At 37.6% G+C, this 23,164-nt stretch overlaps 1 protein-coding gene across 1 annotated transcript in view; it reads left to right on the top strand.

Moving 5' to 3' along the window:
• Window positions 1-20,476, top strand: part of LOC145674076 (zinc finger MYM-type protein 1-like) — a 60,409-nt gene extending 39,933 nt beyond the window's left edge. The window contains exon 4 of the mRNA XM_081743898.1: window positions 20,132-20,476. Within this exon, the coding sequence (XP_081600024.1) occupies window positions 20,132-20,476 (345 nt within the window). The remainder of the gene's footprint in view (window positions 1-20,131) is intronic.
• The last annotated feature ends 2,688 nt before the right edge of the window (window positions 20,477-23,164 follow it).

The following is a 23,164-nucleotide window of genomic DNA, read 5'->3' as shown; positions in this document are numbered from 1 at the left end:
AGATAACAGATAATCTGCAATATTCACCGTAATCAAATTGATATTCTTGCGCATTGATTTATTATCACACAAGGAAAGTATCATTATATCAACGTGTCGCTCTGATGATAAACTGATGACAACAAAAGTCCTGTAGAACTTCTGTTATCGTAACAGTATTTGGGAATGAGGGGATAATCTTGCTAACATTGTGTCTGACGTTGAGTTAATCTCCCAGAATATTTCGCGGCCTTCATTAAGCACTCTTCGATAATCATATCATTTGGAACTTCGCACAAGAAGGACTCTTTTTCTGCGAATTGTCAATGTTCCTTGAATTGTTAATTTCTTGTAATTCACTGATACCATATTTCCTTCCAGGGCTGCCATCTATTGAGTATATTGATGTGGAAATTTTTCATAGAAAAGATGACAAGCTGCGTGAGTAAACGTAAGCATTAATTTGATCGCCTTCTAATAAAGTTTCTAATCCCCTGTTCAATGTAGTCCCTTTGGATCAAATCCAATATGATTAGGATCTTCTCTATATACTGCAGCCAAAGTTAACGGTTCGGGAAATGTCGCCATCCTAATTTTGAGATTTCCTTATATGGTTTTTTTCATTCAGTTTCATTTTCTTGTAAATGTTGCATACTGATTTCCTCATCCAGACGTTGTTGAATAAGATCGCAGATCCTAGATTTTGTCATCTCCTCCGACGGTTGTAAATGTCTTCAAGCCACATGTAGGGGTCCCCGAGCAAAGTCTAGAAGTGATTTCTCAATGATCTTGAGTAGGCATGGTCATTCAGAATTTTCACTAAAGTTGTCATAGTGTACAGGATGCACCAAAGTTCTTCTATACAATTCGTGCCTAGAAATTACTTAACTGCAAACCTCCCAAAGGCGGTAAAACTTTGGACTGTTCAGAAATTTCTTCAGCTGAGTTAAAATTTGAACATATTTCCTATATAATGGCTGATCGAATTTCATAACGCATGCGCTTTGATAACTTTCCTTCGAGTTATTTACAGTATATAGAGAAGTAGATGGTTCTGGACAACAGCCATGGTTATGCTCGCATACATACCAAGCCTGGATGAGTACACTTCGTAAGCCACAACTACTTGCGTTTTATCGGGTACATTTTGTGGAATAGCTTTCTCCTCATTGAGAAGATTCCTTTGAATCGATGCACAGGACACGCAAGCTCTATTCAAGTCAGCGAGATGAGGTAGTGTTAAATTAATAAATAAAATTACAGAAATATTTCTTGTTGATCATTCCGTCTGAGGTATGAAAGGTGTCAAAAAGCTAATACAGTTGGTGCACTAATCTGCTACAGAGATGAGGCTTATGAGAACTTTACTCACCGGTGAGATAACGTTTAGAAAATTGAGAAATTCAAATCCTCCAATAAGCTTAATAAGAGTGTGCGATATGGCACTCTCTAGTGCAAGATGAACAGTGCGAGTCAGAAAGACTTTCAGGTTCTATAGCCTAAAGATTATCGGGATAGATACGTATTGTTATCAATATAGAATCTTGATGAAGTGAGTCAAGGTTCAAAAGCCTTCGAAATTTTTATAGACGCAAGTTTAACTTTCAAGCTAATCGAAAGCTAATAGCAGTATCTATTACTTTCTTTGGACACCGAGACGAGCAAGTACTCGAACACTATTATTAAGGGAGAAAATTCAGGGCTTCTGCTCCAAGATGTGGAAAGTCAGTAAGGACATAAGCCGGCATATAAGCTGCTTGTGTTAAAGAATTCCAAAAAAATGTAAACAGAACAATAAACCACCATTTTTATACCTTGTTTTTATACCTTCAATTAAAGTTACATCAAAATCAACTTCATGTCAATATTGTTAAATCTATAAGGCGGTGACGTTTACAAAAAATAATAATCAAAACTGACTGGATCAAGAATTAAGCCGTTGTCAATGACGTTGATTTTCAACTGCTGTTGTTCCTAATCATCTATATCAGATTGTCTTCCATTCTGCATTTTCTACATGTACTCACTTGACAAAATACACAAAACACTGAATACTTCATATCGGCTCTTTTACATTACCATGTGGCTCGTTCACAATGAAATCTTTCAGTCACTTTTTATCTACAGGTAAGTAGGCTTATCTGGCTGGAGCTGATGGTAGCTGTGCGGGTTCTGGAATTAGCATATCCTATATCACACACCAACCTCGTTCGATTGGGTTCATGCTTAGACCATTTTACTCCTGAAGTTCGAGGTACTTCCGAAGTTCGAGGCTGCACAGCTGCTGTGATAGAAATGGGAAAAGTGGCCGTATTGAATCTTTGTAACTACATCCTTGTTATATCTGATATGGGTTATACCAGGAATACAGGACTGTATCGGATTATTACAAGAAACTAACAACTCAAGGATCATTCACAATTCGCAGAAATGGAAAACTTCTTAAACGAAGATTCAACTCACATTATTATCCAACAGTGCTTAAAGAAGGCCACGAAATTTTCGTGGGGAGTAACTCAACGGCAGACATAACGTTAGCAAGATTCATCGTTCACTTCCTTATACTGTTACGATAAAAGAAGTTCTACAGGACTTATGAAGGAAACAGTTTATCCTCTGAGCGACACGCTGAGTTAGTGCCATCTTTATTGTGTGAAAGTATCTCAATGCGCAAAAATATAAGTTCGAATGCGGTGAATATTACAGAGTCTCTGTTGTGTTGTGTTTTAAAACCCACACGTAGAAGGAAGAGTCTTATAGACGCAATGGCGTGGACTAAAAATGCCAAATCAAATCTGGGTTAGTACGTTTATAAATTATGTTAAGCACCATTTTCACGTGTATTCATGGATTTAAATTACAATTAGACACGGAAAGTGCCGAAAGACAAAAAAGAGCTTTCAGGAAATATCTGTAACGATCGTATTTAAATTCGCCATTGAAGCCACGACAATTCAATCACAGATCTTGAGAAATTTGGAGATCAATACTAGACGTCTTCAAGTGAAGGAAGCAGATTTCGAAGGAGTAAAGCTAGCTGTATATGGAGAAGTATAATGGAAGAAACTACAAACGGGAAACCTGTAGCTGTTAATGGGTCTTATTCGGATGTTCTAAGAATCTTCTTAGAATACTTCATAAGCAGTTGCTGATTCTTTTAAAGCCATATACAAGCAGAACTGATAGGAAATTCTACGAAATTACTAAATTAAAAGAAACTTTATCGTCTTTAAAAAATAGCTTTCAATTCTTTTCATGATGGCTGTGACACGTCCTCAGCTATATTCAGCTGTGAATAGTTGGCTGCCTTCAAGATCCTTCTTAAAGAAGAAGAATTGTGAAAGTTAGTCAAAGTCTCCAACCAACCAAAACTAAATCCTCCAAAATGGTCAAGATAACATACTTCTTATTCGCCTGTATGGAGAAGGAAACATGTCCTCCATGGTATAAGCCATATCAGATATAACAAGGGAGTAGTTACAAAGCTTCAATATGACCACTTTTTCCCCTGCTAACACGGCAGTATTCAGCATTTAATTCGGAAGTCAATCCAACTCCAGGAGCTAAATGGTCTAAGCATGAACCCATTGGAAAGAGGATATGCGAATTCCAGGACCCACACAGCTACCATCAACTCCAGCCGGCTAATGTTACTAACCTTTAAATAACAAGTGACTGCAAGATTGGAATGTGAATGATTGCCATTTTAGTATAAAAGAGCATATATGAAATATTGAAGGTTTTCTCCAGTTTGCTAAGTTACTTCATGTACAAATGGCAGTTCGGAAGAGAATCTTATATGTATGATGACGAACAAAGCTGTTGAAAACCAATATGTCATTGACAATAGCTTAATTGTTGATCCAAACAGTTATGATTATTATTTTGAAATAACGTCCCCTCCCCATAGACCGAACAAAATGGACATGAAGACGATCTTGATGTAACTTTAAAAGAACGTATACAAACAAGGTTTAAAATATGAAGGTGGATTATTGTTAAGTTTACATATTTTGGAATTCTTTAACATGAGCGGCTATAGTACCTATTTTTATGTACTTAGGTTACATTCGGTGATTTTCAGTTAAGAACACCTGAAAGATATAAAACTTCTTAGGCTCACTTTCCACATCTTGGAGCAGGAGCTTTGAATTTCCTCCTTTAGTAATGGTGTTCGAGTACTTGCTCGTCTCGGTGCCAAAAGAAAGTAATAAAAACAATTAATAACTTTCGCTTAGCCTGACAGTTAAACTTGCGTCTATTAAAAATTTCGAGTTGTCTTTTGCAACCTTGACTCACTTCATCAAGATGCTATATTGATAACGCTACGTACCTATCACACTAATCTACAGGCTATAGAACCATAAAATCTTTCTGACTCGCACGGTTCATCTTGCACTACAGACTGCCATATCTCACACTCTTTTAGTAAGGAGGATTTGAGCTTATTGGAGGATTTGAGTTTCTCTTTTTCTAAACGTTTTCTCACCGATGAGAAAAGTTCTGGTAAGCTTCCCCTCTGTAGCAGATTAGTGCAGCATCTGTATTAGCTTTTTGACACCTTTCGTATCTGAGACGGGATGATCAACAGGAAGAATTTCCGTAATCGTATTTATTAAATTCAACACTACCTCATTTCGCTGACGTGAATAGAGCTTGCGTGTAAGGTATCTTCTCAAGATCAGAAAGCTAGTCCACAAAATGTATCAGATTAATCGCCAGCGGTTGAGGCTTTCGAAATGTAGTAAACCTAACACTGAATCAGACTGTCATTTTTCCTGGTATGTATGCGAGCATATGCATGGCCGTTGACCAGAGCTCTCCTACATCACCAAGTGTTATCTTTACAAAAATAGAAGCAGAAAATCGTATGTAGAATTCTGCATAGATGATCGCGTCATATAGCGGAATATCATGGCAAACTGCCTAGGGTACATTCCTTGCACAGTCCAGCTAAGAGCCGTTAACATTGGCAAGAAGAAAGTCGAAACACACAGATATATGCCTAGATCAATACTTCAGACTGTTTTAAGAGAACATTGTATTACCTAGTTACAGAAACATTAAGATATTATACTGAGTGTAGGTATCCAGATACGTGTTGTTCTCTTATCAAAACGAATGCAAGCAGTTAGCGTGCAATACAACCAACCAGACATAGTAATATTTGATAAGAAGCGTAGTGAGATTAGGATTTTTCAATTGCAACTTACACGCTGTAATACTGAAAAATCGGTTGAAAAATTACTTTCATTTGCAAAAGATTTAAGATTTATCTACAAGGCTGCCGACCTTGGTGTTCAGCAGAAATAATGGTATTACTAATTGTAGATATCAGGATGCATTTAGATAATAAGATAATAACAGCAGATGTCGAGATCCGCCATGATACTTGCATAAGAACGAGTGGAATCATTTTGCATGCAGTACAAACGACGGGAGCTTGCGGTTTGAAATGGGAAATGTACGGCTGCTCACATTGTCCTTAGGACTTGCAAATTCGAAATATTCGAGTTTAAACCCAGTGACATGCGGAACAAGAAGTCTTTAGCTGATAAAGAATGTATATCGCGGTGAGCTCATAACGTATATAAAGAGAAAGCGCGTTAAAATGTTGGACAAGTTGATGGGTCATTTGCAATACGATAGGCATCCCCGAGCTTGTGAACCTTTTTGTAATATGCGTCCATAACGACAGAATCGAATTAAAATGAGAACATTAGCAGAGATTTCAATTGACTTTTTTGTAATAGTATTCTACAATGTCTGAAAATAGATATTAATAAGAGATTAAATCGATCTCTAAGTGATGCGTTAATTAATGAAACAATTTTGAGAATGGACGGAGATGTTCGATTTTTAATTAGTTGTTTAGAGTGCAAAAGGCGTGCCAATAATTCGAGGGTTCTATTTCGACATGTCCGGTAAGGCTAAATGGTTTATGCTTCTTATGTCCTTCTTACATGCTGTGAAATTTAGAAGTCAGCAGTGGACATCGGCATCTATTCCTTAAATCTTATTGGCTTACAGCTAGTAAAGGAATTGAACATTGAATATGATGCCGTAAGATCTTTTGTTGTGTACCTAGGTTTCAAAAACGAAGCAGTAGTGTTTTTAGAGCTCCTTAACTCACATTATACAATGTCGTACCATTTAAACAACCGTGGATAACCTTCTTCCTTTAATAAGGCGAGGGTTTCACAGACGTATAGCTTTGGGAATTAACCGCGGTTTGTTTTAGGTGGGCCCTTGGGATTGAAAATTTTTGTTATTCCAAATTTTAAAAACTTAAGTATTAATTTATCAATGATAATCAAGCAATTGCTATACTTCCCGTTTATATGCAACTACATTACAATTTGAGAGTGCTTCCTGCTGAAGAAATCTACTTAAGACTCATAACGCAATCACCTTTTTCTTAATTGTTAGCCTGATAAAAAACTTTTAATCCAAAGTGTTGAGTTCTTACAGATATATATAATTTAAATTAAGAATCCTGTGTGTTAACACTCTAGCCTATCAAATATGCGTTTGATTAGCGTCCTTGCTGCTCAGTAAAACTTACATATAGAGTTGTGTAGGATTCACTAGGTTCCAGTCTATCATTAATAATATTTTCCCGATTGTATACTGTAAAACTTGCTATGGAACCAATTATATTCTAACATCGAAAGAATCCTAACTTTAGACCTGAGAGCGGTGATCTGATCGATGAGACAAGTAAAGAACCGATTTTAAGTTCTTTTGAGATCTTTTCCTACACGGTTATGTGGAAAATATATACGGTATAATCAATCCTCATTCCTCAGTCATCACAAAGCAACCAAACTGTAGGTAAATCAAATAAGCTTACTGTATGCTTTGACTAATAACTTAGTGCCACACATTTCATACAGCAAAAAAGTCATTTATTTCAGAATTCTCTTGATGAAGATTCTCCATATCCAAGTTTTTGAATCATACTACAGTAGCATAGTCTTGATAAGAATATCGTATCACATTTATTCATTCTGACATACTTTTTTCCTATAATACTATACACACATGTTCTTGGTGTGTGAATGCAGTCTTACTCCGAAGATATAATCAAGTCTTCGTTCTAGCGTCTCGCGTATTGATTTCCTCTTCTCAAACAACCTTGGATGGCTATTCATCTTGTGAAAGTTTCGCCACAACGATTGTATACTGATGAGTTACACACCTATCCTTTTGATATAAGCAGTGTAGTCCCTCTGTTATTCTTCAGTATTTTAATATCAAATACTAATACTCTACTCTTAGTCAATGAGCGAAGAAAAGTGAACAAAGCACATGCGTTATGACATTAGATCAGCCATTATACTGCAACAATGTTCAAATTGTACCTCGAGCTGAAGAAATTTCTGAACGGCCCAAGTTGTGCCGCCTTTAGGAGGTTTCCAGTTAAGTAATTTCTAGGCACGATTTGATACATCATGTCGGGAAATGGTATAGATCAGTCATTTTACTGGAATGGTTTTAAAATCGTACCTCAGCTGAAGAAATTTCTGAACGGTTAAAAGATGTATCGCCTTTAGGAGGTTTCCAAATAATTTCTAGGCACGATTGGATATATTATGTCTGGAAATGGTATAGAAGAACTTTGGTGTATCCTGTACACTATGTAAACTTTAGTGAAAATGCTGAATGGCCATGCTTACTCAAGATCATTGAGAACTCACTTCTAGACTGCTCGGGGACCTCTACATGTGGTTATCAAGACATTAGAACCGTCGGAGGAGATGACAAAAACTAGGATCTGCGATCTTATTCAACTACGTCTGGATGAGGAAATCAATATGCAACATTTAAAAGAAAATGAAATTGCATGACAAAAACCATATTACAAAACCTCGGAATTAAGTACGTTAAGTACGTTTATAAATTATGTTGAGCGCTATTTTCACCTTATATTTTATGGATATAAAATACAATTAGACACGAAAAGTGTCGAAAGAAAAGAAGGTCTTCTGGGAAATATCTGCAACGATCGAATTTAAATCTACCATTGAGGCCACGACAATTCAATCACAATTCTTGAAAAATTTGGAGATGAATACAAGACGGCTTCAAGTGATGTAGTTTTCGAAGAAGTAAAGGAAGCTGTAGAAGGAGAAGAATAATGGAAGAAACTACAAACTGGAAATCTGTAGCTGTTGATGGGTTTTATTCGGATATTTTAAGAATCTTACTAGAAGACTACATGAGCAGTTGTTGATCTGAAAGGAAATGCTACGAATTTATTAAATTTAGAGAAACTGTAGCGTCATTAAAAGATTGCTTTCACTTTTTTCAGGACGCAACAGGCTGTGTCACGTACTCAGCTATAATCAGCAGTGAATAGATGACAGCCTTCAAGATCCTTCAATAAAAAAGAAAAATTTTGAAGGTTAGTTAGAGACTTCTACTTACCGATACTCAATCCTGACAATCTGGTCAATATTACACATTTCTTATTAGCCTGTATGGAGAAGGAAACATGTCCTCTCTGGTATAGGCCATATCAAAGGTATAACAAGGGAGTAGTTACAAAGCTTCAATATGGCCACTTTTCCACCTGCTAAAACAGCACCTGTTCAGCTTTCAATTCGGCAGACCCTCCAGCTCCAGGAGCTAAATGGTCTAAGCATGAACGCAATCGAATGAGGTTGGTGGGTGAAAGAGGATATGCGAATTTCAGGACCCACACAGCTACCATCAGCTTCAGCCGGCTAATGTTACTTACTTTTAAATAACAAGTGACTGCAAGATGTGAACGAGCCACATGTTAGTATAAAAGAGCAGATATGAAATATTGAACGTTTGCTCAATTTTGCCAAGGAACTTCACGTACAAATGGCAGATTAGAACACGATCTTATATAGATGATGACGAACAAAGCTGTTGAAAACCAATATGTCATTGAAAATTGCTTAATTGTTGATTCAATCAGTTACGATTATTATTTTGAAAGAACTTCCCCGCCTTATAGACCTAAAAAAATGGACACGAAGACGATCTTGATGTAACTTTCAAAGAAGGTATAAAAAGAAGGTATAAAGCATGAAGGAGGTTTATTTTTTAGTTTACATATTTTGGAAATCTTTAACACGAGCTGCTTCGGTACCCGAAGAGAAAACGAAACCGCAGCAGGACACACAGCGAGCAAGAACCAATTCATTTAGATATCAGATTCTCGTAGTAAAGTATCATTCAATTGTACGTTTATAACAATTGTATATTGTTTGATTCATTATATGCTAGGATTTTCAACAACAGGTAATTGACTCCGAGGATTCTGCCATCTGCCATGACACTTAAATTTGTGTAAGTGCCGTTTAGTTTTCGACTCTCCTAAAAAGAAGTCAAGTTTAACACTCTTAATAAAGAACGATGTTTGGATATTCCGTACATGCAAAGAATCTATGTACGTTTTTATCCAGATCCAAAAGAATGAAACCTCTACTACACGTCCATCGGAGTTGGTTTCGACTTACTGCCCTAGGTTTTATACGACATAAGGATATATAATGCTTACTGCTCAGCACCTTGTTCCTTTGCGACTGTACCAACCTACTTTTCAGACAGAAGCCCACGAATCTTAACAATTTTCTGTAACAGTTATACTAGTCTTATGGTCGTAAGCTTGTAAAGGATTCAAATGCAGTTATTGGCCGGAAAATCTAATAGGTGATCCTTAGGGAATTAAGTACGTGATTACCTTGTAGAACCAGATCCGCTTCTCTTGGCCTGTGAAACAAGTTCGACCGATGAATTACTACAGCTAGCGGTGTAAATCACTGATTCGCGATACAAAGATGTTACAGAGGTCTGGTAGAACAGGTGTATAAGAGAGACAGCAAGAAAGCAATCAATTGACAGAATATTTTTTTTTTTTACTTAGGTAACATTGAAAGTTTTTCAGTTAAGTCTCCTGAAAGATATAAAACTTCCTAGGCTCACTTCCAACATCTTGCACCAGAAGCACCTAAATTCCCTTCTTAGGAATAGTGTCCGATAACTTGTTCGTCCCGCTGCCCAAGGAAAGTGAAAGAGACTGCGAAAATTTTTCTATTAGCCAGAAAGTTAAACTGGAGTTTATAAAAAATATCGAGGCGTCTTTTCAAATCTTGACTCATTTCAAGAGTTTCTATATCTATAACTACCGTTTAGTTTTTGAATCTCCTAAAAAGAAGCAAAATTTAACTCTCTTAATAAAGAACGATGTTTCGATTTGTGTTACACGCAAAGAACTCATATACACTTTCATCCAAGAGGGGGCGTAAGAATGAAACCTCTACAACACGTCGATCCCAGTTGGTTTATACTTATTTCCCTAGCTTTTATAGGCTATAAGTCAAACAATGGATACTTGTCATCACCTTGATTCTTTGCGATATTACCAAGCTGCTTTTGAGACAGAAGGTCACGAAGCTCAACAATATTCGGTAACAGTTATATTACACCTGTGGTCGTATGCTTGTAAAGGATTCACATGCATGTTATTGGCCTGAAACTCTAATAGGTTTTTTTTAGGTGATTAGGAACGTGATTAAATTGTAGACCCAGCGCCGCTTCTCTTGGCCTGTGAGACAAGTCCGGCATAAAATGATGAACTGATAAACAGATGATCACAAAAGTCCTGTAGAACTTCTGTTATCGTAACAGTAATTGGGAATGAAAGATTAATCCAGCTAACGTGGTGTCTGAATTTGAGTTAATCCCCGAGAAAATTTCATGCCCTGAATTAAGCACTGTTCGATAATCATATCTCTTGGAACTTCTCTCAGGAAGGCCTCTTTTCCTCCGAATTGTGAATGTTCCTTGAGTTTTTAATTTCTTGTATACTCTGATACCGTTTTTTCTACGAGGGCTTCCATCTGTTGAGTATAGTGATGTGCAAATTTTCCATAGAAAAGATGACCAGCTGCGTGACAAAACGGAAGCATTAATTTAATTGCCTTCAAATGAAGGTTGTAGTCCCCTGTTGAATCTAGTCCCTTTAGATGAATTGCAATACGATTATGACCTTCTCTATATACTGAAGCCAAAGTTAACGGTTCGGAAAATGTAACCGTCTAAATTTTGGGATTCTTCTTGTTGATCATTCCGTCTCATATATGAAAGGTGCCAAAAAGCTAATACAGTCGGTGCACTAATCTGCTACAGAGAAAAAGCTCTCCAAACTCTACTGCCCGGTGATTAAACGTTTAGAAGATCGAGTAATTCAAATCCTCCAATAAGATTAAAAGAGTGTGCGATATGGAAGTCTGTAGTGCAAGATGAACCGTGCGAAAAGTTTCTATATCCTGAAGATTATTGGGATAGATACGTAGCGTTATCAATATAGAATCTTGATGAAGTGAGTCAAGGTTGCAAAAGACCCTCGAAATTTTTTATTGACGGAAGTTTAAGCATCAAGACGAGCAAGTACTCGAACACTATTACTAAGGGAGAAGATTCAGGGCTTCTGCTCCAAGATGTGGAAAGTGAGTAAGTACATAAGCCGGCATATATGCAGCTCGTGTTAAAGAATTCCAAAAACTTTAAACAGAACAATAAACCACCTTGTTTTATAACTTGTTTTTATACCTTCATTTAAAGTTACATTAAGATGATCTTCATGTCCATTTTGTTAGGTCTATAGGGCGGTGACGTTTACAGAAAATAATAATCATAACTGATTGGAGCATGAATTATACCGTTGTCAATGACATGTTGATTTTCTACAGCTGTTGTTAAACCTAATCATCTATATCAGATTGTCTTCCATTCTGCCTTTTCTACATGAACTCTCTTTGCAGGATACACAAAACCCTGAATTCTTCATATCGGCTCGTTAACAAACCTATCTTTTAGTCACTTTTTATCTACAGGTAACTAAGTTTATCCGGCTGGAGCTGATGGTAGCTGTGTGTGTCCTGCAATTCGCATATCCTCTTTCACACACCAACCTCGTTCGATTAGGTTCATGCTTAGACCATTTCACTCCTGAAGTTTTTGCTCGTTAACTTGTGTCTGTCCTGCTACAATTTGGTTTTCTCTTCGGGTACCAAAGCCGCTCGTGTTAAAGATTTCAAAAATATGTAAACTAAACAATAAACCACCTTAATGTTTTATAGCTTTTTTTTTTTACCTTCTTTTAAAGTTACATCAAGATCGTCTACATGTCCATTTTGTTAGGTGTATAAACCGGGGACGTTATTTCAAAATAATAATCATAACTGATTGGATCAACAACTAAGCAATTTTCAATGAAATATTTGTTTTCAACAGCTTTGTTCGTCATTATCTATATAAGATTGTCCTCTGATCTGGCAAAATGGAGAAAACCTTCAATATTTCATATCTGCTCTTTTATACTAACATGTGGCTCGTTCACATCTTGCAGTCATTTTTTATTTAAAGGTTAGTAACATTAGCCGGCTGGAGCTGATGATAGCTGTGTGGGTCCTGGAATTCGCATATCATCTTTCACACACCAACCTCATTCGATTTGGTTCATGCTTAGACTATTTCGCTCCTGGAGTTGGAGAGACTTCCGAATTGAATGCTGAACAGCTGCCGTGTTAGTAGAGGGAAAAGTGGCCATATTGAAGCTTTGTACCTACTCCCTTGTTATATTTGATATGGCTTATACCAGAGAGGACATGTTTCCTTCTCCATACAGACTAATAAGAAATGTGTATCTTGACCATTTTGTCCGGATTGAGTATCGTTTGGTAGAAGACTCTGACTAACTTTCACAATTTTTCTTTTTTTGAAGGATCTCTTCACAGCTGATTATAGCTGCGGACGTGACACAGCCTGTTGCATCCTGAAAAAACTGAAAGCAATCTTTTAATGACGCTTCGGTTTCTCTAAATTTAATAAATTCGTAGCATTTCCTTTCAGATCAACAACTGCTCATGTAGTCTTCTAGTAAGATTCTTAAAAGATCCGAATAAAATCCATCAACAGCTACAGGTTTCTAGTTTGTATTTTCTTTTATTATTTTCTCCATATACAGCTACCTTTACTCCTTCGAAAACTGTTTGCATCATTTGAAGGAATCTAGTATTGATCTCTAAGTTTCTCAAGAAGTGTGATTGAATTGTCGTGGCCTCAATGGTAGATTTAAATTCGATCCTTGCAGATATTTCCCAAAAGACCTTCTTCTCTTTCGGCACTTTTCGTGTCTAATTGTATTTTATATTCATAAAATATAAGGTGAAAATAGCGCACAACATAATTTAAAAACGTACTTAACGTACTTAATTTCGAGGTTTTGTAATTTGCTTTATGTCATGCAATTTCGTTTTCTTTTAAATGTTGCATATTGATTTCCTCATCCAAACGTAGTTGAATAAGATCGCAGATCCTAGTTTTTGTCATCTCCTCGGACGGTTGTAAATGTCTTAATAACCACATGTAGATCTCCCCGAGCAGTCTAGAAGTGAGTTCTCAATGATCTTGAGTAAGCATGGCCATTCAGCATATTCACTAAAATTTAAATAATGTACAGGATACACCAAAGTTCTTCCATACCATTTCCTGACATAATATATCCAATCGTGCCTAGAAATTATTTGGAAACCTCCTAAAGGCGATACATCTTTGGACCGTTCAGAAATTTCTTCAGCTCCTGTTACGATTTTAACACCGTTGGAGTAAAATGCCTGATCTAATGTCATAACGCATGTGCTCTGTTCACTTTTCTTGCACTCATTTACTGTGTGCATAAGAGTAGAGTATTAGTATTTGATTTTAAAATACTGAAGAAATCCAGAGGGACTACACTGCTTATATCAAAAGGATAGGTGTGTAACTCACCATTACACAATCGTTGTGGCGAAACTTTCACAAGATGAATAGCCATCCAAGGTCGTTTGAGAAAAGGAAATCAAGACGCGAGACGCTAGAGCGAAGACTTGATTATATGTTCGGAGTAAGACAGCATTAAACCAAGAACATGTGTGTATAGTATTATAGGAAAAAAGTATGTCAGAATGAATAAATGTGATACGATATTCTTATCAAGACTATGCTACTGTAGTATGATTCAAAAACTTGGATATGGAGAATCTTCATCAAGAGAATTCTGAAATAAATGACTTTTTTGCTGTATGAAATGTGTGGCACTAAGTTATTAGTCAAAGCATACAGTAAGCTTATTTGATTTACCTACAGTTTGGTTGCTTTGTGATGACTGAGGAATGAGGATTGATTATACCGTATATATTTTCCACATAACCGTGTAGGAAAAGATCTCAAAAGAACTTAAAATCGGTTCTTTACTTGTCTCATCGATCAGATCACCGCTCTCAGGTCTAAAGTTAGGATTCTTTCGATGTTAGAATATAATTGGTTCCATAGCAAGTTTTACAGTATACAATCTGGAAAATATTTGGTGTAGGAGTTAATTCGTGCGGTTGGTACGCACACATTGAAGCTGTAGTACAAACACAAAATACATAAATACAGTGGCGTAGCAGCTGCCCCCGCAACCCCCGCAGTGCGGGGGGGCCCGAGGTATAAGGGGCCCCGAAGTCTTGCGATGAATAAAGATTTAAAGAAGTAGAACTTCAACCTTACTTCTGTTGGCTTTACAACTAGGGCCCCTTCTCTATACTTTGCGGGGGGGGCCCGCAAAAGTGTGCTACGCCACTGCATAAATACCTTAAGAAAAATATTGTCCATCGCTAGCCACCATTTTCGCCCATCTGTCAGGCAATTTACGGATTCCGTGGCGAAAGAAGTCCTCATGCTTGGAAGCGATCCAGTCAGAGACCCATGTTTCTATATCTTCTGAAGAAGTAAACCGCTGTCCAATCAAATCGTTGTTCATGCAATCGAACAAGTAGTAGTCCGAAGGAGCAATGTCTGGTGAATACGGCGGGTGGGGTAAAACTTCCCATCCGACATTTTCTAAATAGGTTTCGACCGGTTTTGCGACATGTGGGCGAGCGTTATCATGTTGAACAATAAGTTTATCATGTCTGTTCTCCCATTCTGGTCGTGTTCTGGCCAGAGCTTGCTTCAAACGCATTAATTGTCGTCGATAACGTTCTCCATTCATAGTTTCACCCGGTTGCAGCAGCTCATAGTACACCACACCTTTCATATCCCACTATATGCACAGCATAACCTTTGCACAGTGAATATCTCGTTTTTTTTTGTGATGGACCTGGTTCACCTGGTTTCACCCAGGCCTTTTTTCGTTTAGGGTTCTCGTAATGGATCCACTTCTCATCACCCGTAATAATTCGATGCAGAAACCCCTTTCTGCTCTGTCGTTGAAGCAGCAATTCGCAAATGGTTTTTCGTCTTTCAACGTCTCTGTCTTTCAATTCATGTGGAACCCAATGTGACATCTTTTGAATCATTCCCATGGCTTTCAAGCGTTTGGAGACTGTTGTTTGATCAACGCCTAATGCTGCTGCAAGTTGTTCCTGCGTTTGACACGAATCCTGCTCGAGCAATGCTGTCAATTCTTCGTCTTGAAATTTTTTGGCTGTCCAGCTCGCTCTTGGTCTGCCAAGCCGAAATCACCACTTCTAAACCGTGCAAACCACTTCTGACACGTTCACTCAGCTAGAGCATGGTCACCATACACTTCCACCAAAATACGATGACTTTCAGTCGCACTTTTCTGCATGTTAAAGTAATGCAGCAGGACACCCCACAAAAACACTTTATCAGGCACAAATTGCGCCATGTTCACTTAACTACAAAATGGTGTTGTTGACGCTTTAATCCACTGCCCTATACTACGAACGATACGCGATGACAGGGATTTGCAACACATGTGTGGATACATGGAACTGTGGGACGCTCCGTTCGTTGCGCCATCTCTTGTCCACCCGCACGAATTAATTCCTAGACCAAATATTATTAATGATAGACCGTAACCTAGTGAATCCTACAAAACTGTATATGTAAGTTTTAGTGAGTAGCAAGGACGCTAATGACGCTAATGATTCTTTCTTTAAATTATATATATCCGTAAGAACACAACTCTTTGGATTAAAAGGTTTCTATCAGGCCAACAATTAAGAAAAAGGTGATTGCGTTATGAGTCTTAAGTAGATTTCTTCAGCAGGAAGCACTCTCAAATAGTAATGTAGTTGCTTATAAACGTTAAGTATAGCAATTGCTTGATTATAATTGATAAATTAATACTTAAGTTTTTTACATTTGGTATCACAAAATTTTCAATCCCAAGGGCCCACCTAAAACAAACCGCGGTTAATTCCCAAAGCTATACATCTGTGATACCCTCGTCTTTTTAAAGGAAGAAGGTTATCCACGGTTGTTTAAATGGTACGACGTTGTATGATGTGAGTTAAGAAGTTCTAAAGAGACTACTGCTTCGTTTTTGAGACTTAGGTACACAACAAAATATCCTACGGCATTTTATTCAATGTTCAATTCCTTTACTAGCTGTAAGCCAATATTAATTAAGGAATAGATTTCGATGTCCACTGCTGACTTCTAAATTTCACAGCATGTAAGAAGGACATAAGAAGCATAAACCATTTAGCCTTACCGGACATGTCGAAATAGAACCCTCGAATTATTGGCACGCCTTTTGCACTCTAAACCACTAATTAAAAATCGAACATCTCCGTCCATCCTCAAAATTGTTTCTTTAAGTACCGCATCACTTAGAGGTCGATTTAATCTCTTATTATTATCTCTTTTCAGACATTGTAGAATACTATTACAAAAAAGCCAAGTGTATCTGCTAATGTTCTCATTTTAATGCGATTTCTGTCGTTGTGGACGCATATTACAAAAAGGTTCACAAGCTCGGGGATGCCTATCGTATTGCAAATGACCCATCAACTTGTCCAACATTTTAACGCGCTTTCTCTTTATATACGTTATGAGCTCACCGATATACATTCTTTATCAGCTAAAGACTTCTTGTTCCGCATGTCACTGGGTTTAAACTCGAATATTTCGAATTTGCAAGTCCTAAGGACAATGTGAGCAGCCGTACATTTCCCATTTCAAACCGCAAGCTCCCGTCGTTTGTACTGCATGCAAAATGATTCCACTCGTTCTTATGCAAGTATCATGGCGGATCTCGACATCTGCTGTTATTATCTTATTATCTAAATGCATCCTGATATCTACAATTAGTTATGCCATTATTTCTGCAGAACACCACAGTCAGCAGTTTTGTACTTAAATCATAAAACTTTGGAAATGAAATTTTTCAACAAATTTTTGAGTATTACAGCGTGTAAGTTGGAATTGAATCTCACTACTCTTCTTATAAAATATTACTATGTCTGGTTGTTTGTATTGCATTCTAACTGCTTGCATTTGATTTGATAACTGAACAACACGTATCTGGATATCTACTCTTAGTTTTATAAATAAATGTTTCTGTAACTAGGTAATACAATGTTCTCTAAAAACAGTCTGAAGTATAGATCAAAGCACATATCTGTGTGTTTCGACGTTCTTCTAGCCAATTCATTTCGACTTTTTTCTTTAAAGCTCAGTACAACAAACACTGCAAATCTCAGCGCAGTCGAATTGACATTTTTGCGCATTGAGATATTTTCAAACAAGGAAGGTGGCATTTGCTCAACGTGCCGCACAGATGATAAACTGTTTCCTTCAAAAGTACTGTAGAACTTCTTTTATTGTAACAGTATTTGGGAATGAAGGATTTATTATGCTAACGTTGTTTCTCACGCTGAGTTAATCCCCAGAAAATTTCGTGGCCTTCTTTCAGCACTGTTCGATAATCATATCACTTGGAGCTTCTCTCAAGAAAGCCTCTTTTTCTGGGAATTGAGAATGTTCTTTGAGTTGTTAATTTCCTGTAATCGTCTGATACTGTAGTTGCCACCAGGGCTTCCAACTGTTGAGTATAGTGATGTGCAAATTTTTCATGGAAAAGATGACCAGCTGCGTGAGAAAACGGAAGCATTAAGTTAATTACCTTCAAATCAAGTTTCTATTCCTTTGTACAATGTAGTCCCTTTGCATGAATTGCAATACCATTATGACCTTCTCTATATACCGCAGCTAAAGTTAACGGTTCGGAAAATGTAACCGTCTTAATTTTGAGATTTCCTAATATGGCTTTTGTCATGCAGTTTCATTTTCTTGTAAATGTTGCATATTGATTTCGTCATCCAGACGTTGTTAATAAGATCGCAGATCCTAGATTTTGTCATCTCGTCCGACAGTTGTAAATGTCTACATAACCACATGTAGAGGTTCCCGAGCAAAGTCTATTAGTGAGTTCTCAATGATGTTGAGTAGGCATGGTCATTCAGCATTTTCACTAAAGTAGTCATAGTGTAAACGATACACCAAAGATCTTCTATGCCATTTCCTGACATAATGTATCCAGTCGTGTCTACAAATTACATACCTGCAAAAATCTTAAAGGGGTAAAACTTGGGACCGTTCTGAAAATTTTTCAGCTGAGTTACGATTTGAATATTTTCCTGTATAATGGTTGATCTAATCTCAAAACGCATGTGCCTTTTTCAGTTTTCTTGCAGTCATTTACTGTATGCAGAATTGTAGAATATACAGTATTAGTACTTGATGTTGAAATATTGAAGAAATACAGAGTTACTACACTGCAGAGGTACTAAATCCTCCAATAAGGTTAATAACAGTGTCCGATATGGCAGTCTGTAGTGCAAGATGAACTTTGCAACCCAGAAAGACTTTAAGGTTCTATAGCCTGTATAGGTCTATAGATACGTAGCGTTACCAATATAGCATCTTGATGAAGTGAGTCAAGGTTGCAAAAGACGCCTCGAAATTTTTTATAGACGCAAGTTTATCTGTCAGGCTGAGCGAAAGTTATTAACTGTATATATTATTTTCTTTGGGCACCGAGACGAGCAAGTACTCGAACACTATTCCCAAGAGGGCAATTTCAGGGCTTCTGGTCCATGTGGGAAGTTAGCCTAGGAAGTTTTATATCTTTCAGGTGTACTTCACTGAAAATCTCCCAATCTAACCTAAGTAAAAAGAAATTGTCAATTGATTGCTTTGTTGCTGTCTCTGTTCTAGCAGACTTGTATAATATCTTTGTATCGCGAATCAGTGCTTTACACCGCTAGCTTTAGTAATTCATCGGCCGGACTTGTCTCACAGGCCCGCAGTGGTTCAACTGCCACATCTAGCTGGACAAAATATAAAAAACTGAGTTCTGAGAAATAGTGAAAAAGGATGGGAATTCTTGGGGCAAGGTCCCAAGTGGTGGGAAAAGACCACTAAGGTGCCAAATTACACATGGGGAAGTATGTCAGATTCGACGAACAAGATTAATTGTATGCAATGTAGAATCATCTGATCGAGAGTTTCCGTGCTAGACCTTACGTCTGCAGCATAGAACACAGACAGCTGTTGGTCAATGCCAGGAATATAGTGTGACAACTATAGATGAAGGTATGACGTACATGTGACATGAGTGAGGAGTGCCGTGGGTTTTTGGGCGGGCTATGGCGTGATGGGAAACACTAGCGAATAAGAACGTATACTGTACTTAGGAATAGGTATAATGAATTGACGCGTAAAAACAATTCTCCACCAGTCTCCAGGTTCTAATGACTATAGATGTGTAGAGTACTGATTGTAGTTTGTGCATAATAACTATGACGTGCAAATATTTGCATAATTCTTGCTTCTTGTACTTTCATAAATGGAGTGTACGCTGACACAACGAGTCTTCTTCGACGCCTGGAGAGGTGAACCGAATATCTGCAAGAGAACCAATAGTGTTTACATCTGTGTAATAGACAAATTAAGGTTACAAAACTGTGATGAGGATGTAGCAGAGTGCGTTAGAAGGTTACAGATAGTTTTTGTATACATGTCAAAGGTGAATGGCAAAAATGTCATCGTGCAATGAATAACTTTGTAATCAAATATGGTAAGTGGCTCGACAGTACAGTGGAGTTTTCTGCAAACGTACGGAATGCAGCGACATTATGACGACCAGGATCATTTAGTATAGGGCGTCCAAGAGAAGTGTTTGAAGAAGCAAGTGAGAAAGCAAAGAGAAGACGGTTGCAGTCGTTAGTACAACATCGACAACTGAAGAGTTAGTGTATGCAGCGCTCATGCGTTTACGTGCAAAAGAAAAACGTGATGCTTCTTATATTGTGAAAGAGATTGATGTGTCACACAGGAGGGATCGCGAATCAAAAAGGCGTACAAGAGTCCAGAGACGACAGTACCAGTTAAGATTACAAACGATGAGGCATTAGCATTATATGTTGACGCGAAATTGACAAGGAAACCTTACCAGTTATTTCGTAACCAGGCAAAAGTTCACAATGCAAATATCTATTCGTCTAACTATAAACTGTTAGAGGCAAAGAAAGCGTGCTACCCTGCCTATATTATCACAGACGTATATGCGGAAGTGCAGCTGCAAGCGTTACTTGATCATACTATCGAGCGGTTGATCCCCAGAAACAGTAGTATACTGCAAGAGATCAATCAGGAAGTTGAAAAGATTGATCTTGATTGAAATCAGGATGTTCTTCAAATGGTGTTTGTGATGGCGCGTCAGGTCAGAGCGCATACAAACAATGGTATAATTCAGATACAGAAGACGATATACATGACAATACATATTTGTTTGTTGTTTCGTTAGTGTCTCTAAAATTACAATATGGTTAGGAGACACTGTGGCATAATCCACGGCGATTGCCAATACGCTATTGTCGGCCAATCAAGCTACTGTTCATCAAAGAAACAGCAGAATTAACACGTTGAGAAGTTACTAAGATACAGCACAACTACAAGCTCTCTCACTAACAACTATCACATACAATGATCATCAAATAGTAGTGAAACACAGATTAATGCTTACAATGGTAGATGTGAAGGTCTGTAGTGATATCACAAACAATCATATTAACGATGTTACATCTGCGGTACATCTTGAAAAAAAATGAACGATCCAGACAAAACTACAGCACAACCACCTGACACAACAAAGTTTGAATTCGGGTTGTCAAGTCTGCATTCCTGGATAAGGTGCTTTGAGTGTCTGTTGCACGCTGCATCATAGCTGACAAGTGAGAAAGAGGGATCAGCCAAATGTTGATCAACGAAAGAAATCACTACAGAAGTGATTTCGTGAAGAAATAGGTCTCCTGGTGGATGTGCCGAAACCAGGCTACGGAACAAGCAATGAGGTAATATTGCCCGCAAGTTTTTCTCGAATCCATCATTATCAGCGTCCATTACTGTCATCAATGAAGAGTTGATTAAACGATTTGCTGTTCTCTTACGTACCATTGCTAGTGGTTATGCAATTAACTGTGAGGCATTTGGTATGTATTCTCTGCAAACTGCCCGATTATATGTAGACCTGTATAATTGGTATTACATGCCGGCATCTGGGCATATATTATTGATACATGGGACATCGTCGAATCTGCGCTAGTTCCTATTGGACAGCTTTCCGAAGAGGCACAAAAAGCTCGGAATAAAGATTTTCGAAGGTTCCGCGAACATCATGCCAGGAAAAGTTCTCGTCACAACATAGAAGATTTAATGCACAGGTTGTTGATCACGTCGGATCCCTGCATAACAAACCTTAGCAAATTTACACTCAAACACAGTGACATCTTCCCGAAGAAATACGTCTATTGTTACAAGTTCCTCCCACGTATCAAGCATACATTTCAGCTGATCATACTACTGAATACAACAATAGTTCTTCCAGTGAAAATATGTGACTGCTTACCGCTTCGTGTCTCTCTGTGTCCGTGCAATGCCGTGTTTTCTTTGGTTATGAATTTTCTTAAGCTAAATGATGCAATTGAACCAGTGTCAGGCCAAGAGAAGCGGGCCTGGTTCTACAAGGTATACACATTCCTAATTACCTAAGGATCTAATAGACTTTCCTTTCAATAACCTGAATGTGAATCCTTTACAAGATTACGACCATAAGTCTAATATAACTGTTAGAGAAAATTGTTAAGTTTCGTGGGCTTTTATTTGAAAAGTAGCTTGGAAAAGTCGCAAAGGAACAAGGTGCTGAGCAATAAGCAATGATTATCCTTATGTCGTATAAAACCTAGCGCAATAAGTCGAAACCAACTGCGATGGAGGTGTAATAGAGCTTTCATTCTTACGACCCTGTATTGGATAAAAATGTACATGAAGTCTTTGCATGTATGGAATATTAAAAGATCGATCTATATTAAGAGTGTTAAACTTTACTTCCTTGTTAAAGCGTCGAAAACTAAATGGCAGTTACACAATTTTAAGTGTCCTTGCAAATGACAGAATCCTCGAAGTCAATCATATCCTGTTGAACATCTTAATATATAAACAATCAAACAATAAACAACTTTTATAAACGTACGATTGAATGATACTGTAGCATGCGAATGTGATATCTAAATTAATTGGTTTTTGCTCGTTAAGTTAAGTGTGTCCTGCTACGGTTTCGTTTTCTCTGCGGGTACCAAAGCAGTTCGTGTTAAAGGATTCCAAAATATATAATCCCCCAGAAAATTTCGTGGCCTTCATTAAATACTGTTCGGAAATAATATCACTTGGAACTTCGCTCAAGAAGTCCCTCTTTTCTGCGAATTGTTCCTTGAGAATGTTCCTTGAGTTGTTAATTTCTTGTAGTCCTCTGACACCGTATTTTCCTTCAGGGCTTCCATCTGTTGAGAATAGTGATGTGCAAATTTTTCATAGAAAAGACGACCAGCTGCGTGAGAAAACGGAAGCATTAATTTAATTGCCATCAAATGAAGTTTCTAGTCCCCTGTTCAATTTAGTCCCTTTGAAACAATTCAATACGGTTATGACCTTCTCTATATATTGCAGCCAAAGTTAACAGTTCGCGAAATGTCAGCGTCTTAATTTTGAGATTTCTTAATTTGGTTTTTGTCATGCAATGTCATTTTCTTGCAAATTTGCATAGTGATTTCCTCATCTACTATCCATTTCATAAAGATAGGCCCCTGACTTCGCGGTGCTGCCGTGACGTCCAGTCAAAACTTATACTGCATTGTCGTACCTCGTTGGAATTGTTGGGATGTTGTCTTTTCAATACTTAAGACATACAAATTTTCTTTGTACTGTATAGTGAGAAAAAAATAGAAATTAATGAAAAAGTGCGTATTTTTTCGTACTTTTTGGGTAAATCAATGTTTATAGGGCTATATCTCGGAAAGAAGATAAGATGAAA

The sequence above is a fragment of the Thermobia domestica genome, chromosome 17 (genome assembly GCF_964235325.1).
Source record: "Thermobia domestica chromosome 17, izTheDome1.hap1.1, whole genome shotgun sequence".
Lineage (NCBI taxonomy): Eukaryota > Metazoa > Arthropoda > Insecta > Zygentoma > Lepismatidae > Thermobia > Thermobia domestica.
The sequence above is the reverse complement of the archived record's forward strand: the minus strand, read 5'-3'. Positions and strand labels throughout refer to the sequence as shown.